We start from the raw sequence: 11,181 nt of genomic DNA, 5'->3' as shown, positions 1-11,181 counted from the left end.
AAATATATATATAAAAAAGATTAAAATGTTAATGGAAAGTAGGGATCATTGGTTAATCATAGAATTTCTATAAGAACTATCTAAAACAAAATAAATTCTGTAATAAAAAGTACACAAACAAGTAAAGTGATACTAGTTGGTTGGATTTTAAAACGATTTGCAATCCCTACTTTGGTTGGCATTGTGATCCGTATAGGTAAATAAAGCAGTCTAAATCTATCCAACTAGTATCAGTTTACTTGTTTGTGTACTTTTTATTGCAACATTTATTTTGTTTTAGATATTTCTTATAGAAATTCTACGATTAACCAATGATCCCTACTTTCCATTAAAATTATAATTTGTTTTTCCTATTTATGATGTTAACTTACCATGAACAGTAACATGAACAACCTTGCTTAGCCCAGGTCCAATTCCATTGTTAGCTTGGCAGAGGTAATGTCCCCGATCCTGAAGTTTTGTTCTGGCAATTCTTAAAGTACCATTCTCAAATATCTGGTAGTCTGGTCCACTCAGAATTTGTTTATAATCAGTTCCACTGCCAACTAGAATAAACACTCATATCTACAGTGTCACAGACATATTTTAACAAGGTGCTTAATCCATTTATTTTTCTTTCAATAAAAATGTGTTATATTGCAAAAAAACACATTTCAGTTGTCACAGTAGACACTTTATTTATGTTTTTTTAACCATTAAAGTAGTAAAAAAACAACATAAATATTTAACAGAAAGGCAGGAGTGCAGTATACCATAATAGCTTGAATAAAGTTAGGATAAGTTAATAACAACTATATTCAATGCAGCATTCTAGTACTGGAATCACACTTTCCAACTTTTAAGTGCAGTAAACCTCTGATTTTTTGCTAATTAAGCAGGTGTAAAGTAATTATTTGCTTTGTTTATTTTGTTTTGTAAATATATATATATATATATAATTTAATTCTCATAAAAAGTAACTACCTTTATCTCTTTTCCAGGTAATCTGAGGAGTTGGATATCCCATGGCAAAACAGTCTAAGTTTCCATGCTCATTTAGTATAACATATTTATTAGTTGGTTCAATCATCCAATAAGGAGGTACTGTAAACCAAACAAAAGTACTGGGTAATCAGTTTATTCCATACTGACATAAAATACACAGTTTGAACAAAATGAGTTACAAGCCATAACAACTGTATGTTTGCTTTTATATTACCATATACAGCACCAGTACTTTTATGTCAACATATTTTATATGTAGCAGACTACTCAGAAGGATTTTAAAGATCATATATAAATTACTTTATTTACTAGATGCTAGATTGAGCTTTTGTGTGTTTTAAATTATATAGTGACATAAAACTGACTAGTTTTAGCAAACAGTATACATTTGTGAGCTACTGACAAGTTACGTTGAATATTGCCAAAATTTCTCATGCAAATTCTTAATCTGACCATAAGTAAACTGTAGAAATCTGTAATACAAAAGCATTCAAAGGTTACATACAACTATCAACTCTATGAAACAAACCAGTTAAGAAGTTGTCATGTTCTTAGTGATATCTAAACAAGCTTTTAAAGGACCCTTTTAAGAGCTTAATAAAGAGTTAAGTATACTAACATGACTTAATTGATGAATAATTGGATTAAAATAGTCTTAGTTTTCTTTAGAGTAAATATGAACAACTTTAAGCTTGTTTTGAGTACAGCTGATATGAGAAATAGCATACCAGTGGAATGTAGCTCAAAGGTCAAGATCCAGTTGATGGTCAACCACTTTTGTTACAATGATATAAAAGCAAAAAATCAGGATTTTAAAAAATGGTCAAAAATCGAGAATAAATTGATACAAAAGGAGGATCTTGGCATTGAAACCTATGATTTGGAAAAACATAATAGGGCACAGGAGTTGCATTTTCCGAGTGCCTTTATAGTTAATATATGTAACAGTTTTCAACCTAAATGGCAATTTATGTGACATATGACTACACAGCCAGGTCAGATACCCCTAAGGTTAAGGCATAGCCATCCATAATTTACAACTACTGACCAGGAGGAGAGCAGCACCCACCACCTAATATGCAACTATTCTTAATGGAATATTGGGACTGAGTGCTACAGTTATAGCATCCACACAACTGAATGTGTGGAGTACATTCAGTAGCATACCTTTGCTCTAACCTTTGACTTTCTGTTCTGCAGCCAAGCACCTAACCATTAAGCTACATCTATCCCAGTAATTTTTCTTCATAATAAAATGCTAAACAACTTTTGAGTTGGTTGAGAAACAATATAAGCAAAAGAGGTGGAAAAGATCAATAAGCAGTCACTAGGGTACAACAATAATTAGCTATTAAGTAGGTTGTCACGAACAATAGTACAATTAGAAAAATGAATGTGGTACAATAAAGCTTTAGATACTGCTCAATACCTTGTGAAAAAAGTGAAAGGATGACAAAATTACATTTCATAAAATTAAATACAGTGATTAAAAAAAACTTATCTAGTTATCTATTAAACAATGCATTACCATAACAAAGCTACAAAATCTAGATTCTACCATGTTGATAGTGTGACTAAACCTTGTTAATTAATACCTTACCATTAACTACTAGTTGAGCTGTATACTGAACAGTTGCTGCTTCATTGGTGGCAAAACAGGTATAGTTACCATTATGAGTTGGTTCAAGCTTATTAATAACAAGGGCAACAGAAAAGTTATCAATCACTCGAACAGATATTCCCAAATCAGTTGAGATAGGATACCCATCTTTAGTCCAGTAAATAGTGATTGGTTGATCTCCTTGTGCTATGTTGCAATAAACTCGAGTTCTCATTCCTTCATGCAAATTCTTATCAAACTCAAACCGTCCAATGAGAGGTGGAACTGAAAGTAAATATTATTAAGTATAAATAAACTGATAATGTATATGCACTTTTCTTAAAACTTAAGTCCTGTGAATGAAAAAGACACCCATGATAATTGAGTATTATATACTTACATTAGCAATCAAACTGATTTTGTTGGAGGATTGAAACTCTTGAAATTGAGGCCATATGTTAAAAATGTAAAACAACACTTGTATGTTCTAGTGATATATTCAACTGCATTTATTAATACTCTCTTTCTGTGCATTATCCTTTCTCTTAAAAACAACAAAAATTGATTGTTTTGGAGTCTATTTTTGCCATATTTTTCATGTTTACTTTATTACTTATTTACAATATGTATATATGATCAGATTAAGTTATTTCATTAGTGACAAGACTAGTCATGCAATATTTTAGCTTCACATTTTTTAGTACTTTAAGTATTACTACATTTAATTAAGCTTTTAGTCAAACTAGTACTTGTTAGTGATCTGTATTATATTGCATGCACCCAACTTGTTGGTCAATTTTCTCATATTAAAACAGTAGTTAATATATTCACAAACTCTAGATTTCTGAAATGAAATTCTGTATGTCCAGAAAATTTTACAATGTGTGAAAAGTTAACATTTTCTTATGCTGAAAACCTCTAAGCATTGTTAACAAATTTTCACTCTCAGCACACCAATTTCACACAACTATTGAACATGTACGTAACATGTGACTACTCTCCACCAATAGTATTGCACCACCTATATATTGGTGCAGCTAGCTCCCTCTGCTTTTCCTGCTCAATCCTCACTTTCAAGAATTCGTAAGACCTAAAAGAATAACACCTGCAGTGGGAACAAAGGGTTGGAAGTGTGTGAAAGGAGGTAAGACCATATCAGAAGTTAACATTTTCTTACACTGAAAATGTTAAATTCCAATATGATCTTACCTCTTTTCACACAAAACTAGAATCACACATTGCAAAGATGGAGGGTCCAGTGTAGGCACACAACATTGAAACCTAGTGGAAAGCAATTGCCCAAAATGAATGGGTATGCTCTGAGATGAACTGAAGCACACACATAGGGTACTACACTACTTCTGCAACAGGTATGCCCTTTGCTCTAGAAGAAGGAAATGAGCATGATACAAGCAGAAAAAAAGAATGTGCACAAGTGTACTTCACTCTAAGGTGACATCCATAGTAAAAAACAAACACCTGACTTAGCTATGGAGATACCCAACCTCAACCCTACAGTCAAGGTTCTACAGCTCATCCTTGGCATTAGGAAGTTGAGAATCAATCAGATAAAAACAAATACAGAGTAACATAAACAATGTGGTTAGGGAATGTGGACCATGTTATATATACACACACAGGAATCCCAACTGTAAATAAACAGAGTGTCATATGTCAAACAACCTGAATTATGAAGAAAAAGTTGGCATAAGGCCAAAATGGACAAACTCCCAAAATCACCATAAGAGCAAGAAGTACAACAAACCAAACTAGGCATTACAGGGTTGCATCATTGTCTCAACTCAACTGTAAGAACAGGGCAATATCTGTAATTGGTATTAAGAGGAAAAATCTTAACTCACCCAACCTTAAGTGCAGGGAAGAGACATCCTGCATCCAGAATTAAGAGCAGGATACAGAATATTTTCTCAACCACAGAAACAGTGTACGTATGTCCTGTTTCCAGTATTAGGAAGCAGATGAAATCCACAAATTCAACAATAGGAGCAGGGAAGGAACCAACTGCAACCACAATTAATGAGATGGGGAGTCTCTACTGCACACAATCGTAGGACCAGGGAGGTGTCATCTTGAACCTAGTATTATGAGGAGAATTTCACATAAGCTGGACAACTGTCCACCTGGAAATAAACATCCAGAGGAAATGGAAGAAGGGAAACCAGCTTTGACCTCTTCTCACTGAGTGGATGTATGGAAAGTTTAAAGTCTACAATGCACTCATGAAGAAGCCTCCATGGTCCACACCTCAGCAACTGGGAATTGGGAAGTGGTAAGGGCTCCCTTGCTCCATTCAAAGAAAAAAAGAAAGAGGGAAAGTAAGTGAGGTGGGGAGTCTAGAGGAACATCATACTGGAGAAAGTGCAATAGGTGTATACAATTCCCTATTTTGAAAAGCAGACTATCCCCAATTTATTCAGTCAAGGGGTTGGCAGGGATGGGCATAAATCTCCTTCTGTTTCACTCATTAAAGTCCATAAGTGATGACACAATTGAGTAAAATTGATGGATATTGAGAAACATATGATATACCAATGGGCAAGTCACCAGTGGTCTTGTGAAAAACAACATCTCTACAGTGAGCATTATAGTGCTACCAGTAAACAGTGCGGTTTAAAGCAAAGCAACACTACAAGGCAACACCCACCACACAGCGGGATCCCATTAGTAGTGGTAAAAAGGAGTGTCTTTAAAAAAGAAAACATAAGTAAAATGATATGATAAGACTTACTCCAGTCAAAGGTGAATGAACACACATAGAATCACCATGGGAAGGAGATGATATCCACTTGAGGAAGATATGGTCAGTTCGTGCAGATAATGAGCAATGAAGGTATTGGAAGTAGTGCACATTCTGGTATGAATGATCTCCTCCAAAGGATAGCTATGGCAAGAAGCCAAAAACATAGTGATATGATGAATTTGATGAGAAGAAATATTGTGGAGACGACGACCTTCTATGCGTAAGTCAGAATATGCCAGACTAAAGAGCTGATGAACCCAACCAATTAGTGTGGCAGAGGATATATCATAGGAAAGAGGTGAATTACAGGGAAGAAATAGTCAGGAACATTAACCTCAAAAGGAGGCAGTGCATGCCATACAACACTGTAAGGAGTGAACTGGATAAAGGAGTTGATCTGTATCAGAATGGCAGTACAGGTGTAAGATGGAAGGTAAGTAAATGGATGTAAAAGCCAAACAGCCTTCACAGGCAGCATAGATCTTAGGAATGAAGTGCCAGTCTGGATATTGGATGTCATAAGTGTAATAATAGAAGAGGATTCAGGTAACATTAATGGCATAAATATCTAATCGATGATGTTTGCAAATGGGGAGGAGAAGGAAATAGGTTTTGAGGGAGAGATGCTATATGGTACACATAGACAAAGGTTCAAAGAGAGAACAGAAAATGGCATAAAGGACCACACTGAGATCCCAATTAGGCAATTCAAAGAATCATGGAGGACACATGGCCCCAAAAAGAGTGGAAAATGAGGGGAATGATAAGGAAAGACAAAACCTAAAGAAACTTGGAGAAACAGAAGTGTTTGACAAAGCCACCCAATAGCTAGACACAGTCGAATTGGACAATCCTTTGTCAAACAACCAGCTGAAGAATTGGAAAAGATGAAGAAGAGAAAGGTGGGAAGGACAAAAACTGAAGGTGGAAGGTAAACCATCACCTCTGGTAAATAGACCTGGAAGAAGGTCATATTGATCTGGAAAGGAAAAATGTAATATGTGGAGTCAGTCCCTGGGCTGAGGCAATGGATCTGAAAAAGGTATGCATGAAAACAGAAGGTGGTGACATCTGGATGAACAATGTCTGACTGAGGTTGATGGAGCAGAGACAGGGGTAAGAGTAGGGGAGGTTGTAGAAGTAAAAGCCAGAGCAGTGGGAACCATGGGTGCACTGGCCAAAATGGAGCCACCAGGAGGACTAGACACAAAGCAGTTTGGATTAGAGATAGAACCCTGAGAGGAGTCAAATAGGAGAGTAAGAATAGATGTGATGACCAGTCTAATCATGACTGAATGCATCACTGCCAGAGCTAGTAGGTGTAGAATGGGAGACCAAAGGAAGGAAGTTTGTTGTTCCAGTGGGTGAGAAAGCATCAATATAGGGAGTCTCCAGCTGAGAGTACACCCAACAAAAACATGTAGATCGAGGGACTACTCTGTGGGGAGAATATTGTTGGTTCAAGGTAAATGATCTGCAACTGTGACTGTGGGCAAAGAAAAGTTGAACCATAGTATAAAAGCACAGAGACCTGGATTTCATGTACCTTTGCTCAGTGATATAAGTGACTACTGTGAAGTTGATGGAGTGTATCATAACCCCCTTCCTCCACAGGAGAGGAAGGACATGGAACAAAGCTCAATACACTACCATAATTTTGGAAATGTTGATATAAAGAGAAGATTTCTTGACCAACCAGAAACCAAAAATATCCATAGTTGAGGTAAGCACCCCAATCTTCTAAATATGTGTCTATGAACAGATGTAACTCTGTATGAGGTGGAGGAAGCAGAACCCTTGCTGTGGTCTGGTCCCTATCTAGCCACCAAGTCAGATCAGCCCTGATTGGTGAAGGAAGGGGAAAAGGGATCCGAGTAGAAGTTCCACCAGTCAAGGAGTGTCCACTAAAGGGAATGCATATGATCTCAACCCAAAGGAGATAGAACGTATCAAGCTGTGAAAGAATGTGAGGTGAGGGCCTTGTGGACTGCTTGCTCCATATACCAAAGATAAAGAGGAGAAGGTTTGGCCCAAACTGAGGCTAGAATTCAAGAAAACCCTCAAATGAACAAGGTATTGAGTAAAGGTAAGAATGGACTTCTCCACTTTTATCAGGAATCCCACTGGTGACACTTCTTGGAGGATCAGACAACTGTAGTCTCTGGACCGTGAACAGGAAGAAGCAAGCAGGAGCCAGTCATTCATGTAATGATGAGTGTGAAGACCAATCGAGTGAAGATGTTGAGCAAAATTTGTATCACTTAACAAAACACAAAAGAAGCTGATGTTAATCCAAAAGGCAGGGTCCGGAACTGGAATACCCGGCCCTCGTAAACGAACTGAGCAATGGAAATGTGAAGATAGGCATCCATCACATTGAATTTGGTCATCCAGAGTCCCAGAGAAAATACCCACTGAATTGAAAGATAGGACTCTAAAATGAAGCAAGGGGAGTCCAGAAAGGAATTATTCAACCAGGATAGGTCAATGATATGTCTCCAATCTCCCATCTTCTTGGGGACCACAAAGAGATGGGAATAAAACCCTGGTTGCATAGGGTACACCCATTCAATAACCTCTTTGCAAAGCAGATCGTTGACAGCCTTGGTAAGATGACCAAGAGATGTAGGATCCTGTAGGGGTGGAAAAGAAATAAGGGGAATGGTGAAGGGGAGGTAGGGATCAGATCTGAAGGCAGAGTCCACCTGACAGAACTCATAATACCCACAGAGTTGTTGTGAAATGCTGCCACATGGCAGAAAAGTGGAGCAATGTAGCCCCCACTGGTCTGGAAACCTCCACAGTGCTACCTATAAAGCTTGTGTCAGTCAGCCTGGGTGCAGGAATAACAAGGATAAGGTTGGGAGCATCTTGAGGAAGGCAAGGACCTGGGCAAAAAAGACGGTGGATGGGAAACAAGGACAGGTGAGTTAAACATGTAGCCAGAAAAGACAAAGAAGAATGCAATCTAGCCACATCAATCCTCGATTTTAAGGGATCAAGAGGACCGTCAAATATAGTATTGCATAGGAAGGGGGCCTGACACAGATCCCACATGGATGAATGGAGTAGATGCACCCCACAAGTAATGCATCACTGCCCAACAAGTCCCAACAGCACATGAGCCAAGTATTAAAAGAAAGAGCAGAGGCCAATAAACGAGCCACAGTGGACCAAAGGAGGGACTAATCTCCTCTGAAAAAAGTTCAGGGGAGTGACAAATGGTCTCTGACTATAACTGGACGGAAACCAGGTAATGCAAAAGGTAAGAAAAGGAAAGGCAATTAATTGAGAATTGAGCCTGATTAAAATGAATATTCGCTCCCAGATTCGAACTCCAAAGGGGAAGTAGAAGATCCAATTGTTGAGAATCCAAATATGGATCTGAAGAGCAATGGTATGCCAAAGCATGTTGGTCCAACAAGTGAGGAAGACAGGGCATACCAACACCAGTGGTCCCTCTAAGCTATGCAGCTGCGTAGCCACACAACAATCAATCAAGTGACACGCACTTCATTATTCCAGCCATGCACATCCTCAGTAATGGTGAGTAGTCTCAACACATTGACAGCCTTAATGACCCTGGCATTCGATAGGCCTAAAGCCCAAAGAAACAACTGGTACCATTGGAAAGCAGCTTAATGATCCAATAGGGTTGATGGTATAACCCCCCCCCTCCCATCTAAAATAAAAACTACTGGTGGTGCATACATTGCCTTGATACTGGTGCATATGAAAAAAATAATTCCACACAACACCCAAGTGCAGTTTGTCCAAAAAACTTTGAGCATGAACCCTAATGTCGGGTGAAGGAGGAAAAAGATAAAATTCAGAAGAAGAAATTTCCTCCTATAAGGAAGGGAAGGCATCATAGGTGATAGGGAAAACATGTAAAAACATCACATACCTGATTAAAAAGCTGTAAAAATGGGGTGTAAGGGGAAATTTCTTGAAGAGGTGTAGTTTGTGACTGACCAAAATAAGAAGGTGCCAGAAAAAAAGAGATTCCACATTGTTTTCTCCTTAATTGTCTTCTCCCTCAGAAACATCAAGTTGAAGAGGAGAAATCACTGGCTGAACATATGAATCTAGCTCCCTGTGAATTAAGACCTGTAACTCCTCTGCAGATAAAGTCGAACCCAAGTCCTGGGAATATGTAACAGTAGCATTTCCAACTGTAACAAGAACTTCTGTATTCGAAACACAGAAACTCAAATTCATACTAAGTACACTTAGAACTTGGGAACAACAATCAAATGCAAAAAGAAAATTCTTAAAACAACTGAATGCAAACACAGAAAATGTCAAAGAAGCTCAGTCAGGAAAGGTAGACACACATGAAAAAACACACTACTAAATGATGTAGTGCCAATCAAGAAAGTGCAGACTGAGCAGGAATAGCAGAGGGAGTTAGCTTCACAAACGTAGGTGACACAATAATATTCATGGAGAGTTCAAATTCGATGACGAGGAACCCACTTTGAGACTAATAATGGTTGGTACCTGATGATGACAAAACCTTGTCGAAACGTTGTACATTTGCTGTCATGTTAAACTTATATTAAAGTTTTTCTTCATTACCCATTTAAGCCGTCTCCAGCCATTATTATTCATGGAGAGTTGTCACATGCTATGTGCATTTTCAATAGTGGCCTGAACTTGGTGGGGTATATAGAATGGTGCACTGAGTGCGAAATTTGTTTTTAGCAATGCTTAGTGGGCAGAAAGAAGATCGAGATACCTTTGTGTGAAATGAGGTAACAACATATCAGAAGTGACCTCCAACTCAGAACTTGTATTTGTTGTTTACAAAGTCAGTACTATAACAGTCTGAGTTAGCTGTGTGTCAAGCCACTATTTATCTTATCTTTTATAATGCACTTAAAACTAAAAAAAAACATTAATATTTTTATAAGTTAAAACTTTTACAAGAGATGTTGACATTTTGAGGAAGAAGTTTTATTTAGACAGGTAAAATATTGCTGGTGCAATCATTCTAAAGTATGCAGGTTATTATGGTAAAGAATGTTTTTCATTTATAGCAAAAATATAAAAAATATATTCAAACTAGAGAAATGATAGTGATTACTTGTGTGTGTGTGTGTGCATATCAATTCATGTGGATTGATAAATTCTTTATTTTATCAATTAAAAAATAAATTAGATAAATTTAAATATGCCAAATATGCTGCAAGAAAAAAACTGTGGAAGATTAGGAATGTCTGGGGTAATAATGATGAAAAAATAGAGAGTTGTGCCTGGGTGTTTGTTGATTATCGGATTGATTTTATCAATAAGGCTACTCTGATTAGCACATAAAGATAACTATCATAAAAACAACAACAACACATATCAAGAAAATTACATAGTGAATTTGACCACCAACCCCTCCAGCAAACAGATATAAAATATGGTGTAGCAATTACCTAGAGTTTTACATTAGGTTAAACTCCTTCCCATATCTGTGAGCATTAACATAAGAAAAATTACTAAAGCCTTATTAATAAGTAGTCACAAATATAATTAATCACTATTGTATGTTTAATTTAAATACATAGTTTACTCATTGTTAGATTGTTGATTTAAATACAAAACGTTTCATATCATAGAACCTGTGTACTTGAGAATGATTGCACTTATGATCAAAATGTCATACGTCTGAATAAAAAAATAGACAAATATGTAAAAGTCATAATTTATAAAAAATACCTATCATCAGTAAATAAACTAAAACAATAACATAGATACATAAGCTTTAAACATTCACACACACACACGTGTGCATGTATATATATATATATATATATATATATATATATGTCACACATAGAATAAG

The 11,181-nt window shown here is 36.8% G+C and overlaps 1 protein-coding gene across 2 annotated transcripts in view; it reads right to left on the bottom strand.

Annotated features, from left to right (window-relative positions):
* The window catches only part of LOC106458792 (Down syndrome cell adhesion molecule-like protein Dscam2), a 172,640-nt gene that overhangs the window by 76,267 nt on the left and 85,192 nt on the right, over positions 1 to 11,181 (bottom strand). For both annotated transcript variants that reach the window (XR_002610440.1, XM_022385131.1), the window contains exons 10-12: positions 2,585 to 2,869; positions 964 to 1,083; positions 372 to 545 (exon numbers count right to left, since the gene is read on the bottom strand). Coding sequence is in view for 1 of the 2 variants with exons in the window: in XM_022385131.1 (XP_022240839.1) it covers positions 372 to 545; positions 964 to 1,083; positions 2,585 to 2,869 (579 nt within the window). In the remaining variant the exon portion in view is untranslated. The remainder of the gene's footprint in view (positions 1 to 371; positions 546 to 963; positions 1,084 to 2,584; positions 2,870 to 11,181) is intronic.

The sequence above is a fragment of the Limulus polyphemus genome, unplaced genomic scaffold, assembly GCF_000517525.1.
Source record: "Limulus polyphemus unplaced genomic scaffold, Limulus_polyphemus-2.1.2 Scaffold516, whole genome shotgun sequence".
NCBI lineage: Eukaryota > Metazoa > Arthropoda > Merostomata > Xiphosura > Limulidae > Limulus > Limulus polyphemus.
This window is presented reverse-complemented; position numbering and strand designations above follow the sequence as displayed.